We start from the raw sequence: 13872 nt of genomic DNA, 5'->3' as shown, positions 1-13872 counted from the left end.
CACATCCCCTCCAGCATTTGTAGTTTCCTGTTTGTTTAATGGCAGCCATTCTAACCGGTGTTAGATGGTATCTCATTGTGGTCTTAATTTGCATCTCTCTAATAGCTAGTGAAGCTGAACATTTTTTCATGTGTTTCTTGGTCATTTGTATTTCCTCTTCAGAGAACTGTCTTTTCATATCTTTTGCCCATTTTATAATTGGGCTGTCTGTACTATTGTCATTGAGTTGTAGGATTTCTTTGTATATGCAAGATATCAGTCTTTTGTCAGATACATGGTTTCCAAAAATTTTTTCCCATTGAGTTGGCTGCCTCTTTACCTTTTTGAGAAATTCCTTTGAGGTGCAGAAACTTCTAAGCTTGAGGAGTTCCCATTTATCTATTTTCTCTTTTGTTGCTTGTGCTTTGGGTGTAAAGTCTAGGAAGTGGCCTCCTAATACAAGGTCTTGAAGATGTTTTCCTACATTATCTTCTAGGAGTTTTATGGTACTTTCTTTTATATTGAGATCTTTGGTCCATCTTGAGTTAATTTTTGTGTAGGGGGTGAGGTAGGGGTCCTCTTTCATTCTTTTGGATATGGATATCCAACTCTCCCAGCCCCATTTGTTGAAAAGACCATTATGACTCAGTTCAGTGACTTTGGGGGCCTTATCAAAGATCAGTCGGCCATAGATCTGAGGGTCTATCTCCGAATTCTCAATTCGATTCCATTGATCTATATGTCTATCTTTGTGCCAGTACCATGCTGTTTTGGCAACTGTGGCTTTATAATAAACTTCAAAGTCAGGGAGTGTAAGTCCTCCCACTTCGTTTTTCTTTTTTAGAGTGTCTTTAGCAATTCGAGGCATCTTCCCTTTCCAAATAAATTTGATAACTAGCTTTTCCAAGTCTGCAAAGTAGGTTGTTGGAATTTTGATTGGGATTGCATTGAATCTGTAGATGAGTTTGGGTAGAATTGACATCTTAATGACATTTAGCCTTCCTATCCATGAACATGGAATATTTTTTCATCTTTTAAGGTCCCCTTCTATTTCTTTTAGTAGAGTTATGTAGTTTTCTTTGTATAGGTCTTTTACATCTTTGGTTAAGTTTATTCCTAGGTGCTTGATTTTTTTAGTTGCTATTGAAAATGGTATCTTTTTCTTGAATGTCTCTTCAGTTTGTTCATTTCTAGCATATAGAAACATTACTGACTTATGTGCATTAATCTTGTATCCCGCTACTTTGCTAAATTTGTTTATTAGCTCTAGTAGCTATATCGTCGATTTCTCAGGGTTTTCTAGATATAAGATCATATCATCTGCAAACAATGACAGTTTTACTTCTTCTTTTCCAATTTGGATGCCTTTTATTTCTTTGTCTTGCCGGATTGCCCTGGCTAGCACTTCCAGCACAATGTTGAATAACAGTGGTGACAGCGGGCATCCTTGTCTTGTTCCTGATCTTAGAGGGAAAGCTTTCAGTGTCTCACCATTGAGTACTATGCTGGCTGTGGATTTTTCATATATGCTCTTTATCATGTTGAGGAAGTTTCCTTCAATTCCTACCTTTTGAAGTGTTTTTATCAAAAAGGGATGTTGGATTTTGTCAAATGCTTTTTCAGCATCTATTGAGATGATCAATTGATTTTTCCCTTTTGACTTGTTAATGTGTTATAATACATTGACTGATTTTCTTATGTTGAACCATCCTTGCATGCCTGGAATGAACCCCACTTGGTCATGGTGTATGATTTTTTTAATGTGTCTTTGGATTCGATTTGCAAGTATTTTGTTGAGGATTTTTGCATCTATATTCATTAGGGAGATTGGCCGGTAGTTTTCCTTTTTTGTAGCATCTTTGCCTGGTTTTGGTATTAGATTGATGTTAGCTTCATAAAATGAGTTAGGTAGTGTTCCATTTTCTTCAGTGTTTTGAAAGAGTGTGAGTAAGATTGGTGTCAGTTCTTTCTGGAAAGTTTGGTAGAATTCCCCTGTGAAGCCATCTGGCCCTGGGCATTTATTTGTGGGAAGATTTTTGATGACTGATTGGATCTCTTTGCTTGTGATGGGTTGGTTGAGGTCTTCTATTTCTTCTCTGGTCAGTCTAGGTTGTTCATATGTTTCCAGGAAATTGTCCATTTCTTCTACATTATCCACTTTGTTGCCATACAGTTGTTCATAATATCCTCTTTTTTTTTTTTTTTTTTAAATCATCATTTTATTGAGATATATTCACATACCACGCAGTCATACAAAACAAATTGTACTTTCGATTGTTTACAGTACCATTACATAGTTGTACATTCATCACCTAAATCAATCCCTGACACCTTCATTAGCACACACACAAAAATAACAAGAATAATAATTAGAGTGAAAAAGAGCAATTGAAGTAAAAAAGAACACTGGGTACCTTTGTCTGTCTGTTTCCCTCCCCTACTTTTCTACACATCCATCCATAAACTAGACAAAGTGGTGTTTGGTCCTTATGGCTTTCCCAATCCCATTGTCACCCCTCATAAGCTACATTTTTATACAACTGTCTTCGAGATTCATGGGTTCTGGGTTGTAGTTTGATAGTTTCAGGTATCCACCACCAGCTACCCCAATTCTTTAGAACCTAAAAAGGGTTGTCTAAAGTGTGCATAAGAGTGCCCACCAGAGTGACCTCTCGGCTCCTTTTGGAATCTCTCTGCCACTGAAGCTTATTTCATTTCCTTTCACATCCCCCTTTTGGTCAAGAAGATGTTCTCCGTCCCACGGTGCCAGGTCTACATTCCTCCCTGGGAGTCATATTCCACGTTGCCAGGGAGATTCACTTCCCTGGGTGTCTGATCCCACGTAGGGGGGAGGGCAGTGATTTCACCTTTCAAGTTGGCTTAGCCAGAGAGAGAGGGCCACATCTGAGCAACAAAGAGGCATTCAGGAGGAGACTCTTAGGCACAAATACAGGGAGGCCTAGCCTCTCCTTTGCAGCAACCGTCTTCCCAAGGGTAAAACTTATGGTAGAGGGCTCAACCCATCAAACCACCAGTCCCCTATGTCTGTGGTCATGTTAGCAACCATGGAGGTGGGGTAGGTGAATACCCCTGCATTCTCCACAGGCTCCTCAAGGGGGCACCACATCTTTTTTTTTTTTTTTTTTTTTCCCCTTGTTTGTCTTTTTTCTTTTTTTTTTTTTTTTTTTTTTTTAACTTTCCCTTCTTTTTTCAAATCACCTGTATGAAAAAAAAAGTTAAAAAGAAAACAAACATACAATAAAAGAGCCTTTCAAAGAGACCATAGCAAGGGAGTAAGAAAAAGACAACTAACCTAAGATAACTGCTTAACTTCCAACATGTTCCTACTTTACCCCAAGAAAGTTACATAATATAGCAACATTTCAGTGAACTTGTTCCTACTACAACCATCAGAAATTAACAGACCATAGTCATTTCTGGGCATCCCCAGAACGTTAAATAGCTTATCTGTTCTTCCTGGATTATTGTTCCCCCTTCCTTAATTGCTCTCTACTGCTAGTTCCCCTACATTCTACATTATAAACCATTTGTTTTACATTTTTCAAAGTTCACATTAGTGGTAGCATATAATATTTCTCTTTTTGTGCCTGGCTTATTTCGCTCAGCATTATGTCTTCAAGGTTCATCCATGTTGTCATATGTTTCACCAGATCGTTCCTTCTTACTGCCGCGTAGTATTCCATCGTGTGTATATACCACATTTTATTTATCCACTCATCTGTTGAAGGACATTTGGGTTGTTTCCATCTCTTGGCAATTGTGAATAATGCTGCTATGAACATTGGCGTGCAGATATCTGTTCGTGTCACTGCTTTCCGATCTTCCGGGTATATACCGAGGAGTGCAATCGCTGGATCGAATGGTAGCTCTATATCTAGTTTTCTAAGGAACTGCCAGACTGACTTCCAGAGTGGCTGAACCATTATACAGTCCCACCAACAATGAATAAGAGTTCCAATTTCTCCACATCCCCTCCAGCATTTGTAGTTTCCTGTTTGTTTAATGGCAGCCATTCTAACCGGTGTTAGATGGTATCTCATTGTGGTCTTAATTTGCATCTCTCTAATAGCTAGTGAAGCTGAACATTTTTTCATGTGTTTCTTGGTCATTTGTATTTCCTCTTCAGAGAACTGTCTTTTCATATCTTTTGCCCATTTTATAATTGGGCTGTCTGTACTATTGTCATTGAGTTGTAGGATTTCTTTGTATATGCAAGATATCAGTCTTTTGTCAGATACATGGTTTCCAAAAATTTTTTCCCATTGAGTTGGCTGCCTCTTTACCTTTTTGAGAAATTCCTTTGAGGTGCAGAAACTTCTAAGCTTGAGGAGTTCCCATTTATCTATTTTCTCTTTTGTTGCTTGTGCTTTGGGTGTAAAGTCTAGGAAGTGGCCTCCTAATACAAGGTCTTGAAGATGTTTTCCTACATTATCTTCTAGGAGTTTTATGGTACTTTCTTTTATATTGAGATCTTTGGTCCATCTTGAGTTAATTTTTGTGTAGGGGGTGAGGTAGGGGTCCTCTTTCATTCTTTTGGATATGGATATCCAACTCTCCCAGCCCCATTTGTTGAAAAGACCATTATGACTCAGTTCAGTGACTTTGGGGGCCTTATCAAAGATCAGTCGGCCATAGATCTGAGGGTCTATCTCCGAATTCTCAATTCGATTCCATTGATCTATATGTCTATCTTTGTGCCAGTACCATGCTGTTTTGGCAACTGTGGCTTTATAATAAACTTCAAAGTCAGGGAGTGTAAGTCCTCCCACTTCGTTTTTCTTTTTTAGAGTGTCTTTAGCAATTCGAGGCATCTTCCCTTTCCAAATAAATTTGATAACTAGCTTTTCCAAGTCTGCAAAGTAGGTTGTTGGAATTTTGATTGGGATTGCATTGAATCTGTAGATGAGTTTGGGTAGAATTGACATCTTAATGACATTTAGCCTTCCTATCCATGAACATGGAATATTTTTTCATCTTTTAAGGTCCCCTTCTATTTCTTTTAGTAGAGTTATGTAGTTTTCTTTGTATAGGTCTTTTACATCTTTGGTTAAGTTTATTCCTAGGTGCTTGATTTTTTTAGTTGCTATTGAAAATGGTATCTTTTTCTTGAATGTCTCTTCAGTTTGTTCATTTCTAGCATATAGAAACATTACTGACTTATGTGCATTAATCTTGTATCCCGCTACTTTGCTAAATTTGTTTATTAGCTCTAGTAGCTATATCGTCGATTTCTCAGGGTTTTCTAGATATAAGATCATATCATCTGCAAACAATGACAGTTTTACTTCTTCTTTTCCAATTTGGATGCCTTTTATTTCTTTGTCTTGCCGGATTGCCCTGGCTAGCACTTCCAGCACAATGTTGAATAACAGTGGTGACAGCGGGCATCCTTGTCTTGTTCCTGATCTTAGAGGGAAAGCTTTCAGTGTCTCACCATTGAGTACTATGCTGGCTGTGGATTTTTCATATATGCTCTTTATCATGTTGAGGAAGTTTCCTTCAATTCCTACCTTTTGAAGTGTTTTTATCAAAAAGGGATGTTGGATTTTGTCAAATGCTTTTTCAGCATCTATTGAGATGATCAATTGATTTTTCCCTTTTGACTTGTTAATGTGTTGTAATACATTGACTGATTTTCTTATGTTGAACCATCCTTGCATGCCTGGAATGAACCCCACTTGGTCATGGTGTATGATTTTTTTAATGTGTCTTTGGATTCGATTTGCAAGTATTTTGTTGAGGATTTTTGCATCTATATTCATTAGGGAGATTGGCCGGTAGTTTTCCTTTTTTGTAGCATCTTTGCCTGGTTTTGGTATTAGATTGATGTTAGCTTCATAAAATGAGTTAGGTAGTGTTCCATTTTCTTCAGTGTTTTGAAAGAGTGTGAGTAAGATTGGTGTCAGTTCTTTCTGGAAAGTTTGGTAGAATTCCCCTGTGAAGCCATCTGGCCCTGGGCATTTATTTGTGGGAAGATTTTTGATGACTGATTGGATCTCTTTGCTTGTGATGGGTTGGTTGAGGTCTTCTATTTCTTCTCTGGTCAGTCTAGGTTGTTCATATGTTTCCAGGAAATTGTCCATTTCTTCTACATTATCCACTTTGTTGCCATACAGTTGTTCATAATATCCTCTTATAATTTTTTTAATTTCTTCAGGATCTGCAGTTATGTCACCTTTTTCATTCATTATTTTGTTTATATGGGTCTTCTCTCTTTCTGATTTTGTCAGTCTAGCTAGGGGCTTGTCAATCTTGTTGATCTTCTCAAAGAACCAACTTTTGGTGATATTTATCCTCTCTATTGTTTTTTTGTTCTCTATGTCATTTATTTCTGCGCTAAACCTTGTTATTTCTTTTCTTCTACTTGGTTTAGGATTGGTTTGCTGTTCATTTTCTAGCTTCTTCAGCTGATGCATTAGTTCTTTGATTTTGGCTCTTTCTTCCTTTTTAATATATGCATTTAGTGCTGTAAATTTCCCCCTCAGCACTGCTTTTGCTGCATCCCATAGGTTTTGGTATGTTGTGTTCTCATTTTCATTCGTCTCTATATATTTAGCAATTTCTCTTGCTATTTCTTCTTTAACCCACTGATTGTTTAGGAGTGTGTTGTTTAACCTCCAGGTATTTGTGAATTTTCTAAGTCTCTGATGGTTATTGACTTCTAATTGTATTCCATTGTGGTCAGAGAATGTGCTTTGAATAATTTCAGTCTTTTTAAATTTATTGAGGCTTGTTTTATGTCCCAGCATATGATCTATTCTGGAGAAAGTTCTGTGAGCACTAGAAAAGTATGTGTATCCTGGTGATTTGGGATGTAATGTCCTGTATATGTCTGTTAAATCTAATTCATTTATCAGATTGTTTAGGTTTTCAATTTCCTTATTGGTCTTCTGTCTGGTTGATCTATCTATAGGAGAGAGTGATGTGTTGAAGTCTCCCACAATTATTGTGGAAACATCAATTGCTTCCTTTAGTTTTGCCAGTGTTTCTCTCATGTATTTTGTGGCACCTTGATTGGGTGCATAGACATTTACGATTGTTATTTCTTCTTGTTGAATTGCCCCTTTTATTAGTATGTAGTGGCCTTCTTTGTCTCTCAAAACATCCCTGCATTTGAAGTCTATTTTATCTGAGATTAATATTGCTACACCTGCTTTCTTTTGGCTGTAGCTTGCATGAAATATTTTTTTCCATCCTTTCACTTTCAGTTTCTTTGTGTCCCTGTGTCTAAGATGAGTCTCTTGTATGCAACATATTGATGGTTCATTTTTTTTGATCCATTCTGCGAATCTATATCTTTTAATTGGGGAGTTTAATCCATTTACATTCAACGTTATAATCGTGAAGGCATTTCTTGAATCAGCCATCTTATCCTTTGGTTTATGTTTGTCATATTTTTCCCCTCTGTCTATTAATATCCTTTATTGTACCCATACCAAATCTCTTTAGTACTGAACCTTTCTCCAAGTCTCTCTGTCCTTTCTTTGTTTCTCTGTCTTTAGGGCTCCCTTTAATATCTCCAGTAGGGCAGGTCTCTTGTTAGCAAATTCTCTCAGCATTTGTTTGTCTGTGAAAAATTTAAGCTCTCCCTCAAATTTGAAGGAGAGCTTTGCTGGATAAAGTATTCTTTGCTGGAAATTTTTCTCACTCAGAATTTTAAATATATCGTGCCACTGCCTTCTCACCTCCATGGTGGCTGCTGAGTAGTCACTACTTAGTCTTATGCTGTTTCCTTTGTATGTGGTGAATTGCTTTTCTCTTGCTGCTTTCAGAACTTGCTCCTTCTCTTCTGTGTTTGACAGTGTGATCAGTATATGTCTCAGAGTGGGTTTATTTGGATTTATTCTATTTGGAGTTCGCTGAGCATTTATGATTTGTGTATGTATGTTGTTTAGAAGATTTGGGAAGTTTTCCCCAACAATTTCTTTGAATACTCTTCCTAGACCTTTACCCTTTTCTTCCCCTTCTGGGACACCAATGAGTCTTATATTCGGACGTTTCATATTATCTATCATATCCCTGAGGTCCATTTCGATTTTTTCAATTTTTTTCCCCATTCTTTCTTTTATGCTTTCATTTTCCATTCTGTCATCTTCCAGGTCACTGATTCTTTGTTCAACTTCCTCTAGTCTTGTACTATGAGTGTACAGAATCTTTTTAATTTGGTGAACAGTTTCTTTAATTTCCATAAGATCATCCATTTTTTTATTTAGTCTTGCAATGTCTTTTTTATGCTCTTCTAGAGTCTTCTTGATTTCCTTTATATCCCGTACTATGGTCTCATTGTTCATCTTTAGTTCTTTGGGTAGCTGCTCTAGGTGCTGTGTCTCTTCTGATCTTTTGATTTGGGTGCTTGGGCTTCGGTTATCCATATCGTCTGGTTTTTTCATATGCTTTATAATTTTCTGTTGTTTTTGGCCTCGTGGCATTTGCTGAACTTGATAGGGTTCTTTTAGGATTTGTAGACCAATTGAAGTCCTTATCTCTACTTTATTAGATCTACAGCTTCGTGGAGTACACTTTCTCTAACTAACTAACAGGTGGCGTCCACAAGCCACCTGTTCTCCACAAGCCAGTTCTCCCCTGCTTAGCCTTTTTGTTGAGTGGGGGAGTGAGTCTTGTGGGGTCCAATTGGTGTACCAAGCTTGCGTGTGTAGTTGGTGTTGCCTGCCCTGTATATGGGGCGTGTTTCTGGGCAGTCAAGGAGGGTGGGTGGCCCTAACCATCAAATCTCCCTGGTGATCCTAGAGTTTTAAAGCTGCTGCAATAGTCTAATCCTTCAGTTCAGTCCTGCCACAGTTTGTCTCTGCCACTGACCCACAAGTCCTTGGTATTGGCGTATGGCTCCTGAGACTTGCAAGTGGGCCCCTCTTCCAGGCCGTGCCCCCCAGGTCCTCTGTTGAGGGATGACTGTGCTATGTCACAGGTGAGTGCCGTCCCCCCAGGGCAGTTCTGGGCTGCTGGGCTGTGTAGGGAGGCTCCCAGTCTGCTGAAATGATGGCTGAATGGGGCTTTGTTAATTCACACTGCTCCACCTTCCCAACTCTGGGACAATCAGCTGAGGTTGCAGGGAAGGCTAATGTCCACGCCCAGTTTTGTGGTGTGTGCCTGTTATTTGAAGCACTTCCGTCACACTGGGTTGTCTGGGGCAGCTCTGGGCTATGGGGCTGGCAATGGGCAGGAGTGTTTCCTGTCCATCAGGATGATGGCTGTGAGCGGACACCCCCCTTTTCTTGGGAAGTTGTGGTGTTTAGTGAATTTTCTCAGCCACTGGATTATTGCCTTTTGTCTCAGAGCTCACTTAGTTCTGCTCTTGACTTGACCTGCCCAAATTGCAAGTCTTTGAATCTTTCTGTATTGGGCTTCTTAGAGTAATTGTTTTAGAAAAAGAAAAAAGGATTAAAAAAAAAAAAAAAAGGGCCCTCCTTAGAGATCTAATGGGTTATTGAAATGCTAAGAGACAAAGCAACCAGGGCCATTAAGGAAAGGTCCACAGGGCAGAGAGATCAGCTTTCCTTCGAGATTTGCATATGCGCCTCAGGGCCTGAGCTCTGCCCTTCCCCTTTCTATGTTCACCAGAACTCCAGAAATCCTCCGCTTTTATTTTGGAGTTTTTCGTGTTGTTTTTTTTCTATGCCTGTCTCCTCTCTGCTGGGCTGGCTGCTCTCAGATTCTCTGGTGTCTGGTCTCAGTCTATCTATGGTTGGAGTTTGGATCAGTAGAATGAGTTTCCGATAAGGGCTGCCACTGCAGTTCTCCCTTCTCCTTCCCGGAGCTGACAGCCCCTCCTGCCCCGGGACTGAGCCTGGCAGGGAGGGGCGCGGGTCCCCTGGCCGCAAAAACTTACAGATTTCGCTGATCTCAGCAGTTCCACGTTTTCATGAGTGTTGTATGAAGTATGCCCAAAGTCAGATTGCTCTGTGGTGTCCAGTCCACGTAGTTCCTGGCTTTCTACCTACTTTCCTGGAGGAGTAACTAAAACATACAGCTCACCAGTCCGCCATTTTGCCCCGCCTCCTCTTGTGTTAGTTTTTTATATGGTGTGAGGTAGGGGTCAACTTTCATTCTTTTGCATTTGTATATCCAGTTTTTCCAGCATTTCCTCCATGATTGGGCTTGGAACCCTTCTTGAAAATTAGTTGACCGTAGATGTGAAGGTTTGTCTCTGGACTCTCAATTCGATTCTATTGTTCTATATGTCCTTATATCAGTACCACTCTGTTTTGGATACTGTAGCTTTGTAATAAATTTTGAAATCAGAAAGTGTGAAACCTCCAAGTTTGTTCTTTTTTCAAGATTGTTTTGGCTATTCAAATATTTAATTCCATATAAATTTGAGGATTATCTTTTCCATTTATACAAAATTCTGGTGGAACTTTTATTGGGATTTCATTGAATCTGTAAATCGATTTGGGTGGTATTGACATATTAATGATATTAAGTTTTTCAGCCCATGAACATGGAATATCTTTCCATTTATTTAGGTCTTCTTTAATTTCTTCCAGTAATGATTTGTAGTTTTCTACACCTAAGTCCTTTGCATTCTTGGTTTTATTTATTCCTAGATATTTTATAGTTTCAGTTGCTATTTTAAATGGAATTGTTTTCTTGATTTCATTTTCAGATTGTTCGTTGCTTGTGTATAGAAGGACCACTGATATTTGTGTATTGATCTTGTACCCAACCACTTTGGTGAAGTCATTTATTAGTGCTTGTAGCTTTCTTGTACTTTCTTCTGGATTTTTTGTATATTGGATTATGTAATCTATGAATCAGGATGCTTTTAGTTCCTCCTTCTCAGTTTGGATTTCTTTTCTATTTTATGTCTTCTTTAATTTCTTTCAGCAGTATTTTGTAGTTTTCAGTGTACAAGTGTTTTGGTTTGCTAAAGCTGCCAGAATGCAATATACCAGAAATTGATTGGCTTTTTTTTTTTAATTGAAATTGTTCACATACCATAAAATTATCCAAAGATCCAAAGTGTACAATCAGTTGCTCATGGTACCATCATACAGCTTTGCATCCATCACCACAATTTTTTTTTTGAATTTTTAGAACATTTTCATTACTCCAGAAAAGAAATAAAGGCAAAAAAAGGAAACTCAAATCCTCCCATACTCCTAACCACCCCTCTCCATTATTGACTCATGGCATTGGCATAGTATTTCCTGTAGAGCAGGTATCTTGTCCATAAACTCTGTCATTCTCTGTTTGTCAGAGAATATTTTAAACTCTCCCTCATATTTGAAGGACAGTTTTGCCAGATACAGGATTCTTGGTTGGTGGTTTTCTCTTTCAGTATCTTAAATATATCACGCCACTTCCTTCTTGCCTCCATGGTTTCTACTGAGAAATCCACACATAGTCTTATCAAGCTTCCTTTGTATGTTATGGATCACTTTTCTCTTGCTGCTTTGAGGATTCTCTCTTTGTCTTTGATGTTTGATGATCTGATTAACTGTCTTGGCGTAGGCCTGTTCACATCTATTCTGTTTGGGTACGCTGCACTTCTTGGATCTGTAGTTTTGTGTCTTTCGCAAGAGATGGGAAATTTTCATTATTTCCTCTATTATTGCTTCTGCCCCTTTTCCCTTCTCTTCTCCTGGTGGGACACCCATGACATGTACTTTCATGTGTTTCATGTTGTCATCAATTCCCTGAGATGTTGTTCATGTTTTTCCATTTTTTTCCCTATCTGTTCTTTTATGTGTAGAATTTCAGGTGTCTTGTTCTCCGGTTCCTGAGTGTTTTCTTCTGCCTCTTGAGAGCTGCTGTTGTATGTCTCCATTGTGTCTTTCATCTCTTGTGTTGTGCCTTTCATTTCCATAGATTCTGCCAGTTGTTTTTTTGGACTTCCAATTTCTACCTTATGTCATCCAGTGTTTTCATTATATGCTTCATCTTTTTTGCCACATCTTCTCTAAACTTTTTGAATTGATTTAGCATTAGTTGTTTCAATTCCTGTATCTCAGTTGAAGTGTAAGTTTGTTCCTTTTACTGGGCCATAACTTTGTTTTACTTAGAATAGGTTGTAGTTTTCTGTTGTCTAGGCATCTGGTTTCCTTGGTTACCCCAATGAGGTTTTTCCAGACCAGAACGGACCCAGATCTCAGAAGGGGGCAACATTCAGTATTAGGGTTCCCTGCGGGTGTGTCCTAGAAGATTGATGCACCCTGTGAGTTCTCTAGCTGCTGCACCCTTCCCAACCTTCCCAGCAGGTGGCATCTGTCAGCCTGTTACTCCCAACTGGTGCGAGGAGGCATAGCCCACTTAGTTTCTGTTTTGGCTGTTTTCCCCCAGGCTCTGGGATCTGGTTCTGAATGGGAGGCTGGTAGGAGAGCTGGGCACCACCTCCTTCCTCTCAGGGAAGATATACCCCTCAGGGAGCTATCATCTACATTTAAATGGGTTCTTTGTCTCTCTGACTCTGCTATCTCCACCCTTGTCTGGGTCAGAGTGCTGTGAACTAGAAATGGCTGCAGCTTTCTCTACTGAGCTGCCCAGGTTGAGAGAGAGAAAAAAGGGACAGAAAGCACCCCTTCAGGTGCAGTCCATGGCCCCCCAGCTTCATCCGCCAGCCAGAGATAGCACCTGGTCCACTGGGCTCCCCCAACCCGGGACAGAGAAGTCCTCCAGCTCTTCAAGGTCAGTCGTCACTAAAAGCCTCTGTCTGCTTATTGGGGATTTGTAGTTTGCATTGAGCAGTCCACATTTGTCAGTCAATACTCCAGGTGGAGCTGGACTGAGGAACATATGCCTCTTCAGAGAGTGCTGCTGTCTGCCACAGTGAGGCCTTGCAGTTCAGGCTGCCATGGTGGGGGAGGGGGGGAGGTTCCCAGCATAGTTCTGCAGCTTTTACTTAGAGATTTTATGCTGCAATCTCAGGCATTCTCCCCCAATCTAGGTTGGTTCATGATGTGTGGGCAGTCACAGTGTCCCCCAGCAGTTATTCCAGAGCACCTACTAGTTGTTCCTGGTTGTTTATTAGTTGTTCCAGGGGTGCTAACTAACTTCCACTGCTCCCTATGCCACCATCTTCTTGGTCTCCTGATTGGCTTTTATAAAGGGGGTATATTAGGTTACAACTTTACAGTTCTGAGGCCATAAAAGTGTCTAAATTAAGGCGTCAAGAAGAGGATACTTTCACTGAAGAAAGATCAATGGCATCTGGAACACCTGTCAGCTGGGAAGGCACGTGGCTGGCATCTGCTGGTCCTTTGCTCCCGGGTTGCATTGCTTTCAGCTTCTGATTGCAGTGGCTTTCTCTTAAAGTGTCTGTGGGTTGTCACTTATCCTCTCGAGAGCAAACTCTTGGCTTCATCTCTTAGCTTAGCATCTCCAAATGTCTTTCTGTCTGCATCTCCAAGTATCTGGGTCTCTCAAGGTGAAAATTGAACAACCAAATTGCACCTAGAGACAGCTTTTTTTTTTCTTTTTTTAAAGGCAAAAGCAACAACAATCAAAGAAGCCCTGGCCAGATGGGTGAGTATATGAATTTTTCACTTTTTAGGAAACCATAAAAGGAGAATGTTGGGGTAGTTATTTAATTGTGACCACTCAACCCAAGGGATCCAGCAATTTTGGAACTGTTTAGGATTTTGACTGTGGTGGTAGATACATGACCCTACATAGATGATAAAATTGTATATAACTTAATACACAAGCAAATACATGTACAAATACATATCTACACAAATGAGTACAAGGAAAACTGGGAAATTCTAAATAAGGTTGGTGGATTGTATCAATATAAATACCCTGGTTGTGATATTATACTATAGTTTTGCAAAATGTTATTGTTTTCATTTCCTTGCTGCTGCAACAAATACTATGCAGTGGGTTGGCTTAACAGGACTTTATTGGTGCACAGTT

The 13872-nt window shown here is 39.5% G+C and overlaps 1 protein-coding gene across 1 annotated transcript in view; it reads left to right on the top strand.

Moving 5' to 3' along the window:
* DNAL1 (dynein axonemal light chain 1) overlaps window positions 1-13872 on the top strand; it is a 70958-nt gene that overhangs the window by 12146 nt on the left and 44940 nt on the right. The window contains exon 2 of the mRNA XM_037832332.1: window positions 13444-13482. Coding sequence (XP_037688260.1) covers window positions 13444-13482 — 39 coding nt within the window. The remainder of the gene's footprint in view (window positions 1-13443; window positions 13483-13872) is intronic.

The sequence above is a fragment of the Choloepus didactylus genome, chromosome 4 (assembly GCF_015220235.1).
Source record: "Choloepus didactylus isolate mChoDid1 chromosome 4, mChoDid1.pri, whole genome shotgun sequence".
NCBI classification, from domain to species: Eukaryota; Metazoa; Chordata; class Mammalia; order Pilosa; family Megalonychidae; genus Choloepus; species Choloepus didactylus.
The sequence above is the reverse complement of the archived record's forward strand: the minus strand, read 5'-3'. Positions and strand labels throughout refer to the sequence as shown.